Source organism: Bidens hawaiensis, unplaced genomic scaffold (genome assembly GCF_021521415.1).
Source record: "Bidens hawaiensis isolate Kalapana, Puna unplaced genomic scaffold, B.hawaiensis_p1.1 tig00014463_1, whole genome shotgun sequence".
Classification (NCBI taxonomy): domain Eukaryota; kingdom Viridiplantae; phylum Streptophyta; class Magnoliopsida; order Asterales; family Asteraceae; genus Bidens; species Bidens hawaiensis.
Genome location: NW_027492258.1, coordinates 27,334 through 48,644, shown reverse-complemented (window position 1 = coordinate 48,644; position 21,311 = coordinate 27,334). Strand labels below are relative to the sequence as shown.

General features: G+C 34.0%; 3 protein-coding genes across 5 annotated transcripts; 1 reads left to right on the top strand and 2 right to left on the bottom strand.

Annotated features, from left to right (window-relative positions):
* The first annotated feature begins 1,432 nt into the window (after positions 1 to 1,432).
* LOC143546756 (elongation factor Ts, mitochondrial-like) lies at positions 1,433 to 5,009 on the top strand. Of its 2 annotated transcripts, XM_077038345.1 has the most exons (9): positions 1,433 to 1,485; positions 1,766 to 1,988; positions 2,070 to 2,242; positions 2,326 to 2,412; positions 3,544 to 3,718; positions 3,815 to 3,999; positions 4,399 to 4,524; positions 4,601 to 4,689; positions 4,775 to 5,009. In XM_077038345.1, the coding sequence occupies exons 2-9, from the start codon at positions 1,775 to 1,777 to the stop codon at positions 4,809 to 4,811; spliced, it is 1,086 nt and encodes a 361-aa protein (XP_076894460.1). In that variant the 5' UTR covers positions 1,433 to 1,485; positions 1,766 to 1,774; the 3' UTR covers positions 4,812 to 5,009. The 2 variants fall into 2 exon arrangements, with proteins under 2 accessions (XP_076894460.1, XP_076894459.1); XM_077038344.1 differs by lacking the exon at positions 1,433 to 1,485 and having other exon boundaries at positions 1,760 to 1,988.
* A 1,835-nt stretch (positions 5,010 to 6,844) lies between these two features.
* On the bottom strand, positions 6,845 to 8,341 carry LOC143546755 (DNA-directed RNA polymerases II, IV and V subunit 12). Its single transcript, XM_077038343.1, has 3 exons — positions 8,254 to 8,341; positions 8,045 to 8,137; positions 6,845 to 7,052 (listed from the first exon to the last, which is right to left on the bottom strand). The coding sequence occupies exons 1-3, from the start codon at positions 8,291 to 8,293 to the stop codon at positions 7,030 to 7,032; spliced, it is 156 nt and encodes a 51-aa protein (XP_076894458.1). The 5' UTR covers positions 8,294 to 8,341; the 3' UTR covers positions 6,845 to 7,029.
* A 2,710-nt stretch (positions 8,342 to 11,051) lies between these two features.
* On the bottom strand, positions 11,052 to 19,116 carry LOC143546770 (uncharacterized). 2 transcript variants are annotated; one of them, XM_077038359.1, is made up of 8 exons: positions 18,968 to 19,116; positions 16,791 to 17,040; positions 16,427 to 16,550; positions 16,008 to 16,354; positions 14,192 to 15,872; positions 13,779 to 14,029; positions 11,810 to 11,897; positions 11,052 to 11,448 (listed from the first exon to the last, which is right to left on the bottom strand). In XM_077038359.1, exons 1-7 carry the CDS (start codon positions 19,048 to 19,050, stop codon positions 11,826 to 11,828), a joined length of 2,808 nt encoding a protein of 935 aa, XP_076894474.1. In that variant the 5' UTR covers positions 19,051 to 19,116; the 3' UTR covers positions 11,052 to 11,448; positions 11,810 to 11,825. The 2 variants fall into 2 exon arrangements, with proteins under 2 accessions (XP_076894474.1, XP_076894473.1); XM_077038358.1 differs by having other exon boundaries at positions 11,053 to 11,453.
* Positions 19,117 to 21,311: the final 2,195 nt, after the last annotated feature.

Sequence of the window (21,311 nt, the reverse complement as noted above, 5' to 3'; positions counted from 1 at the left end):
AGCGCCAACTTAACATCACTTATTTTAGGCACAAAGATGTGTAAATGGTTAATGCCCCCTTCTGTCATTATTCAATTATTTTTTATTTTACCTTTTTATTATTATAATATTTTTTAAATAAATATTAAAGAACAAAAACTTGATGCCATATTTCATTGACATTTATAAACAAAAAATATTTCATTAATATTTTTTAAAATAGCACATAAATAAAAAGAACATGAAATACTGAAAAAACTAATCGTCTTCAATTGTCCATCTCATGTGCCATAAACTCTACTGTGAGTTCAATTGCACTTTTGAGTGTCTCGTCGATCTCATGTGAATCCAAAGGCGTACCATCATTACTAGTTGTTGATGATGATAAATAGTATTCTTTCATTTTTTAACTCTTTGAGATAAACTTCTAGGATGAATTGTTGTAATCTTGAGAAGTGTGAATTGAGTTATGGTGTAATTTATAGAAAATAAAAGAAAGTTAAAAACGCCATGAAATAATAAACCCATATGTAACGCCACAGGGGGTGGTGTTTTTGGCGTTTTGTGGTCTCGCGTATCATAATTAAACGCCCATTATTGGTGGCCTAAGCTTGATTCTTGGCTCGAGAAGACAAGAAGCGACTTGGCATCAACGTTGAGAGTACTTCGCACCTGAGTGTCATACAATAATGATTAAATAATGTTAAAAATTAGTTAAGCAAATAAAATATACAGGAAAATACGTTATTGCCTCAATTAAATAAAAAGGTTAAATAAGGGAAACATATGTGCAACCCCATTTCCACATGAACAACAACATGGGCAACGCAACTCCCCATTTACACAAAAGCCGTAGTAGTGTTAAGGCGATTCCAAGCCTATTTGGCAGTGGAATGACGACCAGGCCGGCTCAACGTAAATCGAAACAAGATTTTGTGGCCTTTTTATGACAATTGTTAAGGAAAATAAATTTACTTATTACAAGTTTTGAACTCGTAACTTATAGTTTAGTAACAACCTAGCCTACCACCACAACAATACATTACTTTGAGTTTACTTTACCCATTATTATATGATGTTTTTTTGGACGTGGAGGCCTTAATTAAGTGTTGGCCTAAAGCCTCTATAACTTGTTATCGCTTTCCCACGGCCTACTAAAGACGCACTATAACCAGCGAACCTTTTAAAGTCTCAACCTTCTTTGTCGAGTAAGACATCAATCCAACTCAAAACTTAAGAGAAGAAAGTAAGAAATAAAACATTATCCAACTCCAAACTCAGATTTTCATAATTGTGCTTAAGCTTACTTATTTATAATTAAACTAAGACTTGTCAATTATATTAAAGCCCAATCTCAAGGCCAGTGAGCCCACATGAGGCCCATGAAGCTCCCCCAAAATCTAAAATCACTTGACAATTAACATACTTTCTTTCTTTCTTTCTTTCTCCGGCCACTCTCTTAAACCTCCTCACTTTGCTTCCTTAATTCTCATCTCCGATCTCCAGGTATTATTATTATTATTATTATCTTTTCCCACGATTATTATTGTTTAATTCTCTCATTTTATAACTATAGCATATATTAATTTCTTCGTATTAGATCTTATCAGCCACGTGCTCTTTAGGTTGTTAACCTCTATAATATCATAAATGTTACACACTCTCATGTTTCTGCTAATTAGGTTTATCATTTTGTTTCAAATGAAACATATATATATATATATATATATATACATATATATATATATCATTTCTTGTTATTGAATGCTGTAAATTTGATATGCAGTTTTACAAAATGATGCTTTCCAGAGGGGCAAAACGGTCAATTGAGACTCTATGTAGGCGAGTAAGCGTTCCTATACATTCGGAATACGGTTGCTCTACACGAACGTATTCGAGTGAGGCTTCGCCTTTGGATCATATGAGTCTGATTAAGAAGTTAAGAGAAAGAACTAGTGCTCCTATTAAAGAAGTCAAGTCAGCTCTTATCGACTGCAACTGGAATTTAGGTAAAAAAATTAAATAAAATTGTTTTATTTATTTTATTTTGGTTTTTTTTTATGAATATATAATGATGATTATGCTAACAGAGGATGCTCAAAAGGAACTGAGGAAAAGAGGAGTGGCACTTGCATCAAAAAAGGCGTCTCGAGCCGCAGCCGAGGGTTTACTTGCTCTATCACTGAATGATAAAAAGGCGGTTGTTATTGAACTAAACTGTGAAACCGATTTTGTTGCAAGAAATGAAATATTTCAGTACCTGGTTAGTCTTATTAAACTGTTTTTTGAATAAATGTCTTTGGATGCGTGTTTTAGAAGTGATTATGTAAATGATTATCTTTGCAGGCTTCGTCTTTGGCAAAATTGGCACTTTCTACAGAAGCTTCAGAACAAGTAACCGGTCCGTTCTCTATTGGACTTCAAGGTTTAGAGGTAAGAGATCTGACTTGTCATTCAGATTGTGTTTGCAGATTATTTATGTGAAATTCCATCCGAAAAGTAATTTAGATTTGAGTTGACTTGACTTTGAGACTATAAAGTGTTTATGTATATTAATAAATAATAATCAGTGTTGCCTTAATAATGTAATATTTGTGAATACATCTATATCTAACTTTGTGCCCCTCTATTTCATGAGTTTGAAACATTTGAACCTTAATTTAGTGGACAACGATAGTATAAAACAATCAAATGATAGTAACGGACAAATAAATTATTGGATGTTTGAAATTTGCCTAAAGGAAATGTTATTTTCATGGGACATTTCAAGATGAAAATTGTTGCAACTTTCATTGAATCGTCGGATGGGAAGTGTATGTGATGTACATTAATCCTAGTTCTATACCCTGATTTGTTTTTTTGACTTTTCTTAATTCATGGCTTGCTTACAAGCTCATAAGTTGCTTTAGTTATGTTAGATTATAAATTTTAGCACTTAATCTAGAATTTTGAGTAAAGTTAAAGTAGCTTCTTAAATTTCTTATTTCCATTGAACTTAATTAGGAGAATGGCGATGAATGAGTAGTTTTTCTTTTACAAAATTAGATTTTTAATAATATGGTGAAATGTTTTCAAGGATTTATGGTATTTAAAAGCAGATAATAGAATCAATAAGGAAACAGATAAAAGAATCAAGAAGGAAACAGCATTAGCTTTGTAATGCATTTTTCAAGTATATATGAGAAATAATATATTGTTTAAACTTTAAAGTATCATGTTCACAACTTTATGAGTTGTTCTTGAGTTATTGAGCATATGTTGGGACTTAGGAGTTGAGATTTTGGTGTTAGGCTCCATGCATATTATGAGATATTGGGGATGATAATGTATGTCGATCTCATTAAATATATGTAATTATGTCGGGTGGTGTTATTTGGCCCGTTGATCTTAGCGTCTTGGCTACTTGTTTAAGCATAGTTTATTTGTGATTCCATCTCAAGGCTTTTTTTTATTTTTTATTTTGCATACGAGTCCATATGAATTGAGCCAAAGCTCAAGCATAGTTTTTGTTAGTTTTAAGTGATTGGGCTATTAAACTTATGGTTTATGGCACATCATGTGCAGAATTTGAAGATCAATTTTGACCATCCTAAGTTAAGTGGAGAAACAACAGTTCAGAATGCAATTACAGAAGTGGCTGCAATGATGGGTGAGAATGTGAAGCTTAGAAGGGGTTTTGCAGTGCCACTTTCTAATCCTGGTGTAATATCTACATATCTCCATACTTGTCCTCATCCTGGTAAGATTATTATTTGTAAATCTTGAAATAATGAAGGCTTTTCAAGAAACTCAGCAAATGACTAAAAATTAACTCTTGATGTTATAATAATTTTAGGGTTGGGACGTATTGCTGGAATTTTGTCACTTGAAGTTGAGGATGAAAATGCTCCACTGGATGCTGTTAAACGCGTCGGTTCAGAATTGGCAATGCATGTGGTGGCTGCAAAGCCTTTATTTTTGACAAAAGAACATGTGTCTTCTGATGCGGTTCAGAACGAACGGGAAATTCTCAAATCTCAGGTGAATTTTTCTTATTTTTAGGCTACATTTTTTTCAAACTTGCTGTAAATCTGATTTTGAAAATTTAAATGACTTAGAGTAATCATAATCAGATAATCACTGGTGTAATAGAACAGCTTGTATAAGATAGTGTTTAAATGTTTCAAAGTGTAAGGGTTATTAAACGAGTAAAATATTAAAGGGTCAAAGTGTAACTTTTAAAAAGAGAAAAATAGTAGTCTTACCTGACCTAGGGACCATTTAAGAAAGCAAACTAGGTGGTTAGCAACTAAATCAGTAACTTTTAAAGTTAGAGACGAAATCTAAAATTTGGATCAAATCACTTGACCATCTGTGTTATTTACTCTTATTATTAAAATATTTTCATCTAAATGTATGATTATTATTTTCTTTTACCAGGCTGAAAGTTCGGGTAGGCCCCAAGCAGCAATAGAGAATATGGTTGAAGGTCGCTTAAGGAAGTACTTTGAGGAAGTTGTTTTAATGGAGCAAAAGTTTATTGTGAACGACACCATCAATGTGAAGGTATGTTATCTAGCATTTTATATTTAACAAATGTAATTAATATATGTTGAATATTTGTAACATGAATCTCTTGCAGACATTGTTGAGTGAACTATCCAAGGAAGTGGGAACCCCTGTGAAAGTTGGGAACTTTTTAAGAATGGAAGTTGGAGAAGGATTTCAGAGGTAAACAAATAAAGTGAAACTTTTTAATCCTTAAATGATAATTATTTCTTATTTTCATTATTTAATTTGCTACGGGTATATGCAGGGCCGATGCACCTGAAGCTTTAGCTGAAGCAGCATGATGATCTGTGATCTCATTTGCCATATGTTTGTCGTTTAATTATATAAGGTGCATGTACATTTAGCACGGATATTTGTTTCTAGGTTTAGAAATCAATATTGTTTTTTGAGATTTGCTAGTGTATGAATTGTAACAAGGTTTTGATAAACCTTAATACTAGTCATAAATTTTGTCATAAATTAATTTGTAGTATCCAGAATAGACTCGCTACATGATGTTAGTGTAGAGAATTAAAGGCTTGTCTAGACATTGTTGTTAACCGGGTTGCCAAATAACCATTCTCCGGTTTTTATTGGAACCCGGGTGGGTTAAAGAAGAGCCCACCTGGGTATGCGAGGCGCTTGATCCGCAAAATCATTTGGTTCATGAATTTTCCTGTGCCTTAAAAAAGAAACTTCGAATTTCTTGATAAAATTGAATTTTGTGACGCATTCGTTTATCAAAATATTCCTTTTTTGTTTTGTTAATTTTGTGATGCATTTGATACTCTGATTGTTCAGTTAATATGATTACCAAGTGCTTTTAGCAAATCTGGGCTAGTGGTATACTGGTATAAGGTGTATATGGTGTTCAGTTAGGGAGGTTGTCAATTCTTGACACAACCCGAACCCGACAAGATAAAATATAGGTTTGGGTCGACTGGCACGACCCGCCTAAAATGGGTTAATTCATTAGCCCGTTTAAGAATTTAGAGTAAATATTTTAATTCTAGTGATGAGAATTATTAAATTTTAAAGTTAAACACTTAGCTTTTTAATTTAAATATATTTATTCACTTTTAAAAGTAAAACTAATTTTTTTAAATTACTTTTATCTGCCCTTAATTTCCAACATTTTTATTTTATTACTGCTAACTCTAACCGTCTCTTCTTTAATTATTTTATTTGTTTGCTCTTATCTTGAGCTAAATATGCAAAACCAAATTTGTTAATTGAAAATGAGAAATAATTAGATACTCCGTATTTCACAAATTACTAAAATGTTGTTTTTTATGAATAATAGTAATTAATTGTTACCAAATCACTAGGTATCACTCATATTCATAAATAAACATAAAATGGGTTGATCCGATACACGACACAAATTTAAATGGGTCAACACGACACAAATATATATACGGGTTGGGTTAGAGTTAAAGAATCTCAACCCGTCAACTCGCCAACGCGATACGATTGACTCCCCTTAAGTGTTCTCATAAATTGTTAAGGCGTTAAAACTAGAAAGTAGGATTAAAGGTATGAGTTAGTTGTTTCAAACAGGGATGAGATCGATTCAATATTCTTGTTATGAAAAAAAAAATGAATACGAAGTATAACGGTACGGTACGAGTATCAATACATGTATATTGGTATAATACATGCTTTTGTACCGCTTTGTGTGTGTGTGTGTTTTGTTTTTCAAATCTCCAATGATCATGGTACCGGTACCGGTACGAATAACAAATTAGATCGGTCCAGGTTCCGGTACCAGTATGCGAATACCGACGGGTACCAAATTGACTAAATTGATATGGGTACCGGTATTACTAATATCACAACCAAAACCAAAACCAAAATTAAAACCAATAAAAACTTAATACCAAAATAAACCATAATATAAAATCCATTTGTAATCAAGTAACACAATACCAGAATATACTAAATCTCCCAAAAACTTTATGAAAAAGATTGAACAAAATAAACCAAAAATAACAAAATTGTTACTATTCGTTAAATCTTTGCCAATCACCTTTCCATTTACCCCTTCTCCTTTTCTTTGTTTGTTACATTCTCAACAGAAATCTCGATGAAGTCTCATTGTTTTATGATTTGAAAAGTTGGTTGGCCCCATTTTATTGGATATCATATATGGAGATTTCCCAATAAACTTTTAACATATGCCTAACAGAATACCAACATCAATATCCGTACCGAATATATGAGAGACAGATTTCAAAAAAAAAAATTCTCATCCCTCGTTTTAAATGAAAGTTAATATGATTTTGATTTTATAAAGTAATATGTTTGTGCAAATGAAATAATGTTGCATCAATGGTAAATGTAATCGTCGAATTTCAATGCTATAACTTATAACTGCTGTCTGTTAACATAGGATCTTCAAGCATTTCAAACAGACAAGATTTGATGATTCACAATTAAAGATCCAAATTTCACACTTATTACAAGACAATCCAATCATAACTGATGATGCCAATGCGAGCTTCACTTGCAGTGTGTTCTTCAACGGGCTTCATACTGCACAACTGCAGCAGATAATCAAGGATTTTTTAGAATACTTGTGATAGATAAAAAGATGATGCAAACTACATAGATTATACAAGAGGCTGGTAAATACAAAACATTGTGCCTATAACAAATCCACCAAACACCAAATTCTTGTGCTTGTAAAGACAGCAACAAATTTTCATAACTGAAGTTAAAAATTAAGGATCACCGAGTTGTAACCAACTTCAAGCCAATGGCAATTTCAATTCTAACTAGCTATGTGTCTGTGACTCTGAAAAAAGTACAATATGTATCTAGTGGCTGAGTTCATCTATTTAGTTCTCGTGAGTGATAAAAAAATACAAGTGGAAGAGCATATATGCATTCACTTATGAGGATACAAACAACAATTATTGAGTTCTTTCTAACAAACAAGATCCCATTTTCAAAAGTAACACATTCTGTGTCATTAAACATTACTTTTTTTTTTCAGTTAACCATAAGAACCTGTCACCAGTTAACTCACAATATTCCACAAATGCCATGTTAGCCAATGGAACCAGGTAAGACTAAGGTTGTTAAAAGAACTAGCAGTTCTAGGCTCGTTTGTGTTGGGCACCCAGCCAAGGCAAGCTAGCTCACTGGCTCGCTCGTTAACTGGCTCGTTGACTCAATTAAATAAAACCCCAAAATTTAATATATATATATATATATATAAGTTTTATCCAGAAATTATAACCCAAATTTTAATACATATAAATCATAATATATGTTGTTTATAAATTCAGCATTATGTGTAGTTAAAAAGGCTATCTTTTGTTTCATATATAACAATGTGTAAAAAGTACAAAATTTAATAACTTATAAAAATTAAACAAGCTAGCTCCACCTTTTATAAGCCAAGCAACTAAACATTTCAGCTCGATAAGATAGACGAGCTAGCTTGAGCTTTACGAGCGGACTAACCAAAATTTAAAGCTACTTTACAAAAATTACTCATTAAAAAAACAGAGATTTGAAAGAGAATTACTTCGGCGAGTTCGCTTCTTGTAAAGAATACGGTAACCGCACTCTCGGCATTGAATCACATCACCAACCTTCAAAGTATTCTCATGACCACAATCTACATCACACATATAAACTCAATCAATTAATTACCAAATTACAAACAGAAACTGAAAGAAATCAAGACTATCAAAATACACAAAAAGAATAATAATAATAAAATAAAAAACAGACCTCCACAAATGTAAGTAACTGGTTCAGGTGCTGGATCCATTGTTTACTGCAAATTTACAAAATAAAACAGGGGATTATTACATATATATGTATGTATACCAACATAGTTTCAAAATTTAGGTATTTGTTACCTGCGGTGATGGTAATAGCGATTGATTGATTAATGGAAGATTAGATTAAATTTGGGACAAATGTTATTATATATATACAGAGACAAGAAGTGGAGAGACCCTTAAGTTTCATAGGGTTTGCAAGTTAAACCCTTACTACATTTGTAACTAGTCAAATATGAAATTACGTATTTCATCACAACCATTTACCCTTTTGATTAGGGGTGTGTATGGATCGACTTGAAGCGGTTTTGAGTCAAACCCGTAATTATAATTGTTATGTTAGTTAATAAATAACCATAACTGATCCATTATGACGGTTTTCAGTTATCGCTCTTGAAGGTTATAATATGTTGATTTACCCGTAACAAATACAATGTAATTTGGGTCTAAAAGTTTTTTATCAATTATTACAAAAAAAGAAAAGAAAAAAAAAGACGACATAACATAACCAAACAAATTAAAAAATCTATAATATTAATACCGGCTACGTTATAAATATAATATTGTTTTGTAAAAAGGGTAAAAGTAATTTTGTCTATTCATTTTAGACTTTGATAATTGAGATTAGTTAAGCAGAGATAACACATTTGTTGATTTTATTTCTCCACATGCATTACATATGCTAATTGCCTCGTCGTTTCAAAACGTCCATAACTTTTTTATTTGACATTTTAACAAAAGAAAAATTACTATAATAACACATGTTTTGTTATTTTAACATGAGTAGTACAATATTGCAATATAAAAATTAAAAAAAAAAATTGGTTTTTTTTTACAAATTGTGTTATATAATTGTATTTCCTCCATTGTGTTTTTTGAAGTGTTTTCAATGTTGAAAAACACAATTGCTTGAGACATTGGCCGCTTTTCCAGTGACTTTCCCGTTGAGTTTTTCTGATGAAGTTTTCCGACCAACAATTCCGGTGACTTTTCTGGCGACTTCCTTTACGCTGTAAACGTTATTCGACTTTCAATCGTGAGTCAAAAACTGTGTTTCCTTTCCACCAAGCTAATATATCAAAATTGGTCAGTGCCAATGCCTCGGGACCCATAACAGAAAAGAAATATGTTATGCTATTTGAAATATTACCTCGAACACGTTTATTATTTATTGACATGTCTTAAATTTTGAATAAATCTACTCAACGGGTGTCCCGGCCTACTAGAACCCGCACCCGTGGATGACACGGAATCATATTTTGACAAGTAGACATCAAACATGTTTTGGAAGACCCGGTTAAAATCTTTTATTCCATATTTACAAAGGGATCATTATATCACAAACCCAAATCATTAGTGGTTTTTTAATTAATAATTCAACACCGTTGCGCGGGTTCAAATCCACTGCACAACATAAAATTGGTGGGATCTCGGAAAAACATTTTTTGAATTTCATTTTCATCGGTTTTATCTTATATTGGAAAAGCTCGCCTCTTATATTTAGACATTTTTTGAATTTCATTTTCACTTGATATAGCTCACCAAGTACTAAACTACTCGTTGGCCGATAATCTTGAATATATAAACTAATTCTCGGCCGAAAACGAGTTTTCGGGTTTAAACTGTCCGTGTTGAATAAGATTTTCTGGAAACATTTTCATCGGTTATTTGTTCCATAATTTTCCAAATGCTATAACAATCATTTAGTTTGTCTAAATATGTACAATTGTATATCCAGGGTGTACAATCTAGCTATGCATACGAGGAAGTACAGTGGTAACTAATAAAGAGTTGGATTGGATAACATACACGAACTCAAGGCGCAATGGGTGCGCGTTTGACTTGGAATCAGAAGGTTGCGTTTTCGATTCACGCCGGGTTCATACTTTTAAATATCTGGTTTTCTTGGATGGAATTATTTTTACAATTTAAAATGACTCCTATAAAGAGATTCGGGTTAGATTTGTTTTTCCACCAAACAGGTGGGTAAGTAATATTTGAGCTGGAGATAGGCTTGTAATCGGTAGGAACTCGGTCTGTCTCAATGCTTAGCTTGGCTCGGCTAGATAGGAACTCACCTCGGTTAATGCTGACAGCGATCAGTAAGGCTTAGTTAATACCGATCGGTTGATAACTTTTTTTTAAAGGTCGATCAGTTGATAACTTAATAAGTAGGATCTAAGACTAAACCAAAATCAAACATATAATAACTTTGTCAGGTATGATGGAGTCTCGAGTCGGCTCTTTAGCTTTACCAATGCAACTTGAACTCAGGTTTTGCATACCTCAACCATAGACGGTATTATGTTGAAACTAAGAACACAAGAATACCAGTAAACTTTGCTAGAATCTTTTAGTTTTCTTTAAGCAATCTTTGTTTTATGCCACATAGCAAGATATACTCATCAAAACTTCTCAGCACAATTTTATTACTGATCTACAACAATCGAACATTTACGTTCAAATTCCATGAGATTTCCAATAAGAAATCATTGGTCAATCCACATTAAGTTTAGATTAAACGAGCAAAACCGAATAGAACAACCTAAGATGAAACGTGTAAAATGAAAAGAAAGTCTTAAACGTAAAACTATATTCTTAAAGCTTAATCTTATCAAATAACTTTATTAAAAAATTAGAATATTGTTGACAATATATAACTTTTTAACAAAATTGACGTGCTGACAATTAACATAATACTAAATTATTACTGAAAATAACTCATTTTCACCCAAAAATAAATAAATAAATAAAAAAATAACTACCAGAACTCGGTCTCAAAAACTAGTCCCTCAAGCGGGCCGAACAATAGGTATAAAGAAATGAACAACCATTGAAACAATTTCCATACGAAGTTGGACTGACAGATGGTTCAAACTTCAAATGTATGTCTAGCATCTTAACAATGTCATTCCTACATACAAAATATAATAGACTCCATATCGTTCTATAAATTCCTATAACGTTTTTAAACGCTTTATTATAAACTATTATAAGCAACAAGGAACAAAAACTTGAAATAGATAGAAGTGCAATGTAGACCATGTAACTTCTTGTTATAGGGGTCTAGGTACATACTAAAGCAATACTCCAAGAAAAAGGCAAGGCTTAAACTTCTTGTAACACGACCAGAGATGTTTGGCTGCACTGCAAATATGCATATAAAACGAATGTTAAACTGATAAGATACCAAAAAAAAAAGGGAAAAACGAAAAAAAAATCTAGAAGGGAAAACAGGTCACAATGGCTGAAACTCACCAGAAAGTGTTTTTGAGATACAAAGTATCATTTTATTGACAAAATTACATTATTAGTTTGTTACTAATATAATATACATTATAAATTTATAATCGTATTTGACAAACCAGCTATTTATAAATAATTTGTAGAATAATCCGTTTTTGACCCTTTAATCAACCATACCATTTTGTCACCTCTCATCTCGTGGTTTAGGGGAATCATGAAGTTGTGAAATGGATATATAACAAAATTTTAAAAATTACCAGATTAATGGTGGTTTCAGTTCTGGCCATGGCTTTTGCTGAGAGAGTGTTGTGCCATGTGCTTTCGACCCAAAATTTGACGATCATCCTGCAAAAATTCATGCCAGGTTACCGGTCCAATCAACAAGTAGAGGTATGAGTAATTAGCAATTTGTTTTTACACAACTAACATTTGCAAAAATACACCCAACTATACTTCCATTTCTCGAGAACACGAAAATCAGAAATTCACCAATTAACAAAGTATATTTTAGATACATACTGAACACATTAATTAAAAATAAATAAAATGAAAAAAAAAACACGTTTAGATCATCCCAGACCCAAACAAAGAAATACTTGTTGAACCCAAACCGCCCATTTGTCAAACCTTTAAATTAAAGGAAAATTGGATTTTAATAATCTAGACTATGAACTATTTGCCAATAATAATCCCAACTAACAATGTAACCAGTAATAATCCAGCTTACAGCTCCATTACCCATAACAATCTCAGTCTAACAGTGTTAATTCCGTTAGTTATTTCTTTTGAGTGAATGTTAAAATGACAAAATTACCCTTTACATTAAATAAATAATAAATAATCACTTTTTATAACTAAATAACAATACTGATACAATAAACAGCCCCAAATCCACTCATTGGACCACCTCATTGGAAAGTCTGCAACACCGCCGACCGCAGTCGGCCAGCCATCTGCACTAACACCGGGCACCCACCTGCAACAACACCAGGACTACCAGCCGCAGGGAGGAGAAAACGGTGACGTCATAGATGCGTTTGCCGGGAGAAAACTATAGATGACGGCGGGAATCGACGGTAGATATGAGAAAATACATTTTCAACTTCAATTCCAGTTTTAATTTCAGAATCATACATTTTTTAATCGAAATCAGCAAAAAAAAAACTACTCAATTTGTCTCCAATTTGTTGATTTAATAAAGGAATTGAGAGAACAGATTCCGTGGAAATTCTTTATGTATGTCATAGTGTTGTTGATGAAGTAGTACACTGGGGGTGCACCGTGGTGTTGTTGCAGGTTTCAGGTGACGGTGGCCGGTTTTGGTGCAGATGGACGGCCGACGGCGGTGTTGCAGGCGTTCCGATGAGGAGATCCGGTGGGTGGATTTCGGGCTATTTATTGTAATCTTCATTGCTCTTTAGCTATAAAAAGTGATCCCAAAATATATTCAGTTTCTTATTTTTGTTTACAATTATTTAACATAAAGGGTAATTCGGTCATTATCACATTCACTTAAAAGAAATAACTAACGGAGTTAACACTCTGTTAGACTGAGATTGTTATGGGTAAAGAAACTGAAAGTTGTGATTATTACCATTCATATTGTTAGTTGAGATTATTATTGGCCAATAGTTAATAGTTTGGATTATTATTATCCAACTTTCCTAAATTAAAACACTACACAGAAAAATAGCAAGTAAACTAAACTTCATAAATAAACAAGCTAAAATTATCATCTTTATAAATAAACGAAGACATCTACCAATACACAAGTACGGGAGGAATCTACACATAACACTAAATATTGTGAGAACACGTAGAACAAAATGAATCCTTCATTTTCCTATTTTAAAAATGTTAAAATAAAAAAAAATGATAGAAATCCAATGTCTATCGCCTATACTGAAATTGAAAAAAAAATGAACTAGTATCGTTTGTGTATATAACCTACACATGTGTAGATAAATTGTTAACAAATTTTAAAAGCATATAAAAAAATTAGTCTGGTGATTTTTTATGTACACAAACATACAAATATGTATGTAAGAAGTAGAAAATTTGAAAAAATAATAATAATAATAATAATAATAATAATAATAAAATATTTATTTAAAAATTAAACGATCTAAGTTTGTTCTTTTTGTTTTGCAATAATTTAGTGTTCTGTAATGAACTTCAACCTACACAAGTATTATCTTTATAAAAATGAGGCTAGAATTGGCACACCTTGTACAACGAAGCAGCAGATTCAGATTCAACTGTCTGATTTGGGTCAAGCGTTTGGAAGCCATCCAAAGCATCTAAGGTCAGCTGCCATCCACACAGGGCTAAAGCACCAGCACTGGAACTTGAACTGCTACTTTTGGTAACACCAGCTGCAGCAACATTCCCATTGACCCAAGGACAGAAGAAATTATGATGCTTAATTGGATCAAACTCCACAGCTTCTTCAAAGTTGCTTTCTCCATTTGGAGGGCCTAAACAAAAATACCACTACCATTTTAACCATCTAACAGTAACAAAGTTGTGTTAAAGAACAGTTGACAGCTGGCAAAGTGCATATTTAATATACATGCAGTTGGATAAAGAGCATACAGATGTGTATATGTGCGTGGAAAATAAAGACAAAGTGAACCTACCTATCCCATTGGCAACCGCATAACTTGTGAATCCGCCTTCATCAGTTGGGGAAGACTTTCCACCCTGTGTCACCTCATCCTTTGATGCTTCAATCCCAGAACACAAAACCGCATTACAAGAAAGAGACGGGTGTGTACTCTGCTCATGCCCTAAAGCATTCATATTACTAGTCTTCTCACCACTTTCAACCGACTCCTCCTTAGTTGACCCAACAATCTTTGACCCGCTATCTGCTCTTCCAACAGACCTTGACATCAGATCTTGATCCATTTCTTCAGGCACAAAATCACCCATCACTCCAGGATCCATAGCAAATTCCCCATTTTGCCCTTGGTTTTCTGTAACTTCAGCCACCGGTTCCATATCCCCAACAACACTCTCGGTCCTATGAACAGAGCCTTCAACACCATGGATTTCTGCTTCATGGCTAGCCCCCATTCCAACACTCCCGCCACTAATCGCCAGGCTTGGACCACCATCCCGCCGGTGCTCGGTGGCGGTATCTGTATTCAATACTTCCTCGTCATTCGTGCTGCTAAGCCCGATCTCACCCGGGGCCCGAACCGAAGCGGGACAGATACTCTGTTGGGCTTGATTACTCAAATTCAAATCTGACGGGTCGTTTAAATCAGGGCTTTTAAAAGCTGAAGTAGAAGGATCATTAATATCAACATCATCAAAATCTCCAGGTCGATTTTCAACACTTTCCATTGAATCATTATCATCATCATGATAAACCATATCCATTGCAATAACAGAAGAAGCCCGTGTGGAATCGATAGCAGATGTATGAAAGTGAACATCTTGTTCAATATCAAAATATAAGGTTTGGCTAGGGCCCGCACCGGATGAGTCTCGTCTATGCGATTCAAAAACATGAGACTCACGCTCACACACGCGTTTAGAAGGACCAGATGACTGTTTACTGTCATTGACTTCATCACCGTCACGGTCAATGACAATCCCTTCAACACTATCTGCCTGTTGCGTTGTGACATGTGGCGGCCTATCGACAGTGCTCCCACCTTCATCTAGATTTCTTTTGCGGGTACTAGGACCTCGGGATTCATAGGATGCTGCCCGATCACCAACCTCACTACTGGTAGGCTGCCCGATAATAAGATCTTTCCCGATGTTTACATCTTCATATTGTTCAGGTACCGCAGCTTTCTGTGTAGTTCCACCAGAAAACCCACCACCCATTGTAAGATCTAAGTCAACTCCAATATTTGACATTGACTTTCCTTCCCCTGTGGTTGCTGCTTCATCAAGGTCATTTTGGTCTTTTTCCGTTGGGTCAGTGGCAACCCATCCATTAATTCCACTAGCTGCACTTACTCCACGGGTTAAAGCCATCTTTTTGCTTGTTTCGGGAACATCATTAATATTAGCAGCAAAGCGAGCAGGACGATTGACAGTCAAAAAGTCCAGGATTCTGACTGTGGCCCCACATAAGCTACATTCGAGCATAGGCGATCTAGCTCTCAATTGTTCATTGTTATCAGGACCCTTTTTGGATAATGTTTTTTTGATAGGAAGTCGGTCATCTGGTGGTGCAAAATCGGTAATGGGACTGTAAGAACATCCGTTTCTTGCTGATTGAGCAGAATGTTCTTCACAGTCTTGAACATTTCTAACCCATGTCGGCTCCCATCCACATAGGCTTATCAATTTCTGAGCCTACACACAGATGATTATCGATCAGTAAAACAAAAATAAAGCTCACAAATGATGATAATTTACCAGAGGTCACAATATCAATCCATTTACTTAGTAATCAGTTAATCTAGGTTGTAAGTGATGCATGCAACTTACACGTGAATATATGAATAACGCCTCTTCTTTGGTATTATCTGAACCAGATGCTATGTCTGCTTTAAAACCCGATTCCCCTGCGACAAAAGCATGCGGTTGAACCAAAAAGCGGTCAATTTCAGAGCCTCTAGAGACCCTCATCTGGTCAACTGTGGAAGCAGCCACAATTGGTAGGTAGAGAAATTGGAACAATCCATCAAAACGGTCCTTATAACCACCAATCAAGGCTGATGGTGGAGTTGGAGGAAACTGAACTAAGCTTTCAGCACAGCTGTTTCCTCTCCATGGGCAAATCACTTTGTGTCCTTCATCAAGCTGATTGCTAAATTCTTCTCCAACATTATCACCTGCTAACAACATATGATATACAAATTATAAAAAAAGGATACATAATTATGATAAATTGTAGCAAATTTGACCTTTTGTAGGAGTCCATGAATCTGGTGCAACGTATTTGAGGGTAGCACAACAAGACTCACATTCAATTTTATCAACATCAACATTTACCCAACCTCTTCTTGCACAGGCAAGTGAACTAGCATCCTGCATGAGAGATAGAACTATAATATAGCATTTTATGGAATTCAAACATTAACTTTAAAACTTAAAAGTGGTACTGTAGTAATACAAGATAAAATCATATAAAAAGTTCCAATAATGCACATTGAATGCTTGAACATGTTACAAATGTATAAAAACAGGTCATTTGATCTATAAAAAGTTCCAGCAATGCATGTTGAACACATTGATATGTTAAATAGATTTATAATATATAAGTCAAACCTTAGGCTTTCCAAACCAATTTGCAGGCTTAAATGTAGACAGTCTCCTCAAAAGATCACCCCTCTCCCATGGTCTACAAGAAGGCTGAGACGAGCCCAAAGCCGAACCACCAACACTCGCACTCAACGAAATCCACATGGGCTGTGAGCCAACTCGAGACACAGAACCTACTTTGGATCCTTGGCCATGACCCAACCAATCTGCACTGCCAGCATTAGTGGCAACAGCAGGTGATGATGCCCCTGCAGAACTGATAAAAATTTTGATATATTAAATAATGTTTCCATATTCATAGCATTCACAAGTTAACTAAGCAAACCATAGTTATTAAAAGCCGTCGCTTCTTGCGCCTAGGCTCATTTTTTAGGCAATGCTCAAAAAATTCGCTTCTAGTTCCTAGGCGAGCGCTTCGACATTGTCTATGCCGTGAGCATGAGAAGATAAATGCCGAGAAAAAGAAACACAAGAAGTTCTATTGAAACTTGACTATTTTAGAACTTTTGGTACTAATTAGCTGATATTAAATGTTATATTGTTATATAATAGCTTTTGTTTATTTTATTTGAAGAATAGTATAATTTATTATACACGTAATATATTTTTTATTTTTTATTAAGTGTGCCTTTTTTTCTCAGGCCCTCGTTTTTTTGCGCCTAGGCAACAAGCAAGGCCTATGCGCCTAGTGCATTTGATAACTATGAAGCAACCTTCATAACGATTCTTTAATTTTGGAACCCGCGCTTTAAATATTCAAACTATTGCAACAATTAAGACATCCCTAAATCAACAGGTTACAGTATCCAGTTCCAACTAAAGCTACACAAGATAAAATTGATAAACAGATTGTAACAATTTTAACCCTAAATTACAAAAATGCACTATTCCACCGATTTTTGCATAGTCATAGCATTCACAGGTTAACTAGCCAAGTCCATAACAATTCGCTAATTTCGGAAACCGCGCTTTAAATATTCAAACTGATACACTATGCAGTTAATGCGGAAAAATATCGGATATCGGTCAAAGTACCAATATTTGAGATATAGATTATCACAGTGGGATATCGGTAATTTAAATATCAAGCAAAATTTATATGTATATAGCAATTTAAACACTAACAATTCAGTATACTCTCCTACCATTAACAAATTAACCTTTTGCAAAACACTAACAATTGTAGCAAGTAGATAAGACTAAAAACACTAACATTAAACACTAACAATTCAGTACACTCTCCTACCATTAACAAATTAACCTTTAGCAAAACACTAACAATTGTAGCAAGTAGGAACTGATTAAGACTAATAACTAACATTAAATACTAAAATTTGACAATTAAGACATAAAAAACTGATATTGGGGGAAAATCAGTGATATACGGTCAAATATCGCTGATACTATCGGTACCGATATTTTTAATGATATTCTGCTCCAGGTCCGAAACCGCTATAGCACCGATACTGAGTGCAATAAAAATATCCCTAAATTCAATGGATTACAGTATCTAGTTCCAACTGAAGCTACACAAGGTAAAACTGACATACAAAATGAAACAATTTTAACTCCGAATTACAAGAATGCACAATTCCACTAATTAACTAGCAAACTCCATTCATAATGATTCTCTAATTTCGGAATCCCGCTTTAGATATTCGAACCGATGCAACAATTAATATATCCCTAAATTCAATATATTACATTATGTCAGTATCCAGTTCCAACTGAAGCTACACAAGGTAAAATTGATAAACAATATAAAACAATTTTAACTCACAATTCCACTGATTTTTGAATATTCATAGCATTTACAGGTTAACTAGCAAAGTCCATAACGATTCTCTATCTTCGGAATTTGCGCTTTAAACATTCAAACTCATACGGTATCTAAAATATCCCTAAATTCATGAATTACAGTTACACAAGGTAAAACTGATAAAAAAACAGAAACAATTTTAATTCCGGAATAGGAGAATGCACAAAGTACATTATTGCCCTAAAATGAAACAATAAAGGCTAGAGCCTAGGGTTTAGCTCGTGATTCAGTAATTGAGCACGCATTATGGCGATTTAGGTTGAATTGAATAACGCGAGATTGAATAAACACCGATTAGAACACGAATTAACATGTATAGAGTATGATTAGAGAATTAGGGTTAGGTGTGTGTATATTATTATACCTTGCAGCTGGAGTGGGTGGACGAGAGGATGAATTGCGGAAGAGTAATGGGTCTCCAGACGAGCTCATTCCTTCTTCCCTCATTTTATTTTGATTATTATTATTATTATTTTGGTTACAGTGAGACTGATGATGATTTGATTTTTGATTTGTGTGTGTTTTAGGGGCTCGTAACGCGTAGGTAGGTTCTTAGCTTCCACAGGGGCACGTGAATCGTGCGTGGTTGGCTTATTCATTTCCTCTCTTTCTTTATTTATTTAATTAACCAACCAATATAAACATTATTAATAACTTTTATTCCATGTTCCTTTATTAATTATTACATACATGAATGAACATAACACATGTCATGTTTATTTATTTTTTTCGAAGAATGTCAACAGTCTACGGTATGATAGAATGGTCGGAGATCAGTTTACGACCGACCCTGATTTGAAATCCCTAGACAGTTTCTTTTTAACAGTATAGCCCTTGATTCTCGGGTTCTTCCCACGTCTTAAATGAAACTTTCTCCCCTGATGTCACTGAAATTTGTTTACATATTGGTTATTCGTTTATGATTATTCAATTTATTCGTCACTTGAAAAACATATTTTGAAGCTTTTCGATGAAAATTACGTACAGGTTACGAATGGATTCTTGTGACTTTAGAACCAGGCCGGAGTTTTTTGTTTGAGTAAATGCGCATTTATAAAGAAACATATTAGTATTTTAGCTGGCCAATTGATAATTAATTGAAAGTTATATATGTTTTTCATTTAAATTGGTTGTTTACATGTTTTCCTCTAAACCTTTTAGGCCATGTATTATACTATTATGGCATATGTGGGTGGGTGGGTGGGTGTGAGCACATGCCATGTAAGCGTCAAGGAACTGAAAAATTGTCACACCCAGGTGTGAGAAGGCTAGCGAGCATGAGTCCATGCCATGCAGGCGTTAATTATATAACTTCACCTCATTCTACAATCACATTTCACTTTTTACCCACCATAAAACATCATTTGGGATTTGAAATGTGAAAGTGTAAGTCTCTACATGTGGCCTACATGATGAACTCATATCTTACATTTCACAACTCTCATAACACATTGCCTTATATTGACCAAACATCATTTTTTTAATATGAGTTGTTTACATATTTTTTTGTAGTATTTAGTACAAAATGATACCAATTATATAGTCGGGTGACTTATTGGAAATGATTTAATGTTATGATGTGTACTTGTACATTTGGCATACAAGATCTTGCTTCAAATAACATGATTCCTCACATTCCCAAAAGTCTAGACATGTTCATATTCACAGATATACACCAATACAAGACTTCTTAACCTTTAAGAGTCTACACTAGCATGACTTAAAAGCCAAATACTTCTTTAAGTCTTTAAGAAGGAAGGTTTGGGCTTGCATTAGAGGTTTGCTTGATCGGTTGCTGTTTGGTCTACTTCTACACAACAATGCATGTTAAAGTTGAACATTAAACTTCTTTATTCGTACTCACAAGTAAGAAAAAAGGTCAAAAAACATGTTACATGTCCACAGTTTTGAAACCATTAATGTACACATCGGCTTTACATGTGTTGTTTCCTCATATGTTCACATTCTATATATGTATCCCTTTACTTAATTTTTTTCTCATCTCTGGTTTAGGCTGATTGAAAAACTGAGAGCACTTTATGTACAAGATAGCGGTGAGGTCGGCACATTCTTCAACCTGAAAAGGAACTTAAAGAAGTTAATAGTCAAGACCATGAGCACCCAAAGCCAAAGTTTAGGGGTCGCAAAAATAGACTCATTGGCAAGTTGTGTTGTCAAAAATGATGCGGTTTAGAATACATATATAACTTTTAGTGTGTGTGAGGGCCGAGTTGGGGACCCTCACAGAAACACTTTTTTGTCTTTTTGATGGAATCTAAAATAAGGGGTAACATATAGGAGGTCACTCAAGTATTCAACTTTTTTAAGCTAGTTATTTATAATTATCATACATTCATCCATATATGTTTGTCATTTATACCGATGTTAATAAAGAAAACATGTCAAACGACGACAATGCCCTGAAGATTGTTTAAACGTTAACAATTTTAACACATCAAAGACCGAACTGAATTTTCAAAAATCTTAAAGACATTCGTCATTTGACAAGCTTTTTGATCTTTTACTGTCAACATTGGTTACAACACGTATAAAAACTTACGATAGTAATGTAACATTTTCATTGAAATTACCAGGATGGTTTATGCATTAGAATACTAGCATGTCCGATTTTCATTGTAACTAAATCTTCCTTATGCATTTTACCCGCTAGAGGAAAATAAATGACTTAACTCGGGTTATTTACCTAT

Excerpts from the sequence above, each read along its gene's own strand:
- LOC143546756 (XM_077038344.1), top strand. The coding sequence starts at position 1,760 with ATGCAGTTTTACAAAATGATGCTTTCCAGAGGGGCAAAACGGTCAATT. Across the intron at positions 3,719-3,814 it reads CCATACTTGTCCTCATCCTG|GGTTGGGACGTATTGCTGGA; the intron begins GTAAGATTATTA and ends TAATAATTTTAG. Across the intron at positions 4,525-4,600 it reads ACGACACCATCAATGTGAAG|ACATTGTTGAGTGAACTATC; the intron begins GTATGTTATCTA and ends AATCTCTTGCAG.
- LOC143546770 (XM_077038359.1), bottom strand. The coding sequence starts at position 19,050 with ATGAGGGAAGAAGGAATGAGCTCGTCTGGAGACCCATTACTCTTCCGC. Across the intron at positions 16,355-16,426 it reads TTCATGGACTCCTACAAAAG|GTGATAATGTTGGAGAAGAA; the intron begins GTCAAATTTGCT and ends TGTTGTTAGCAG. Across the intron at positions 11,898-13,778 it reads CTGCTGCTTCGTTGTACAAG|GATGATCGTCAAATTTTGGG; the intron begins GTGTGCCAATTC and ends GAATTTTTGCAG.
- LOC143546755 (XM_077038343.1), bottom strand. The coding sequence starts at position 8,293 with ATGGATCCAGCACCTGAACCAGTTACTTACATTTGTGGAG. Across the intron at positions 8,138-8,253 it reads AGTTACTTACATTTGTGGAG|ATTGTGGTCATGAGAATACT; the intron begins GTCTGTTTTTTA and ends TGTGTGATGTAG. Across the intron at positions 7,053-8,044 it reads CAAGAAGCGAACTCGCCGAA|TTGTGCAGTATGAAGCCCGT; the intron begins GTAATTCTCTTT and ends TATCTGCTGCAG.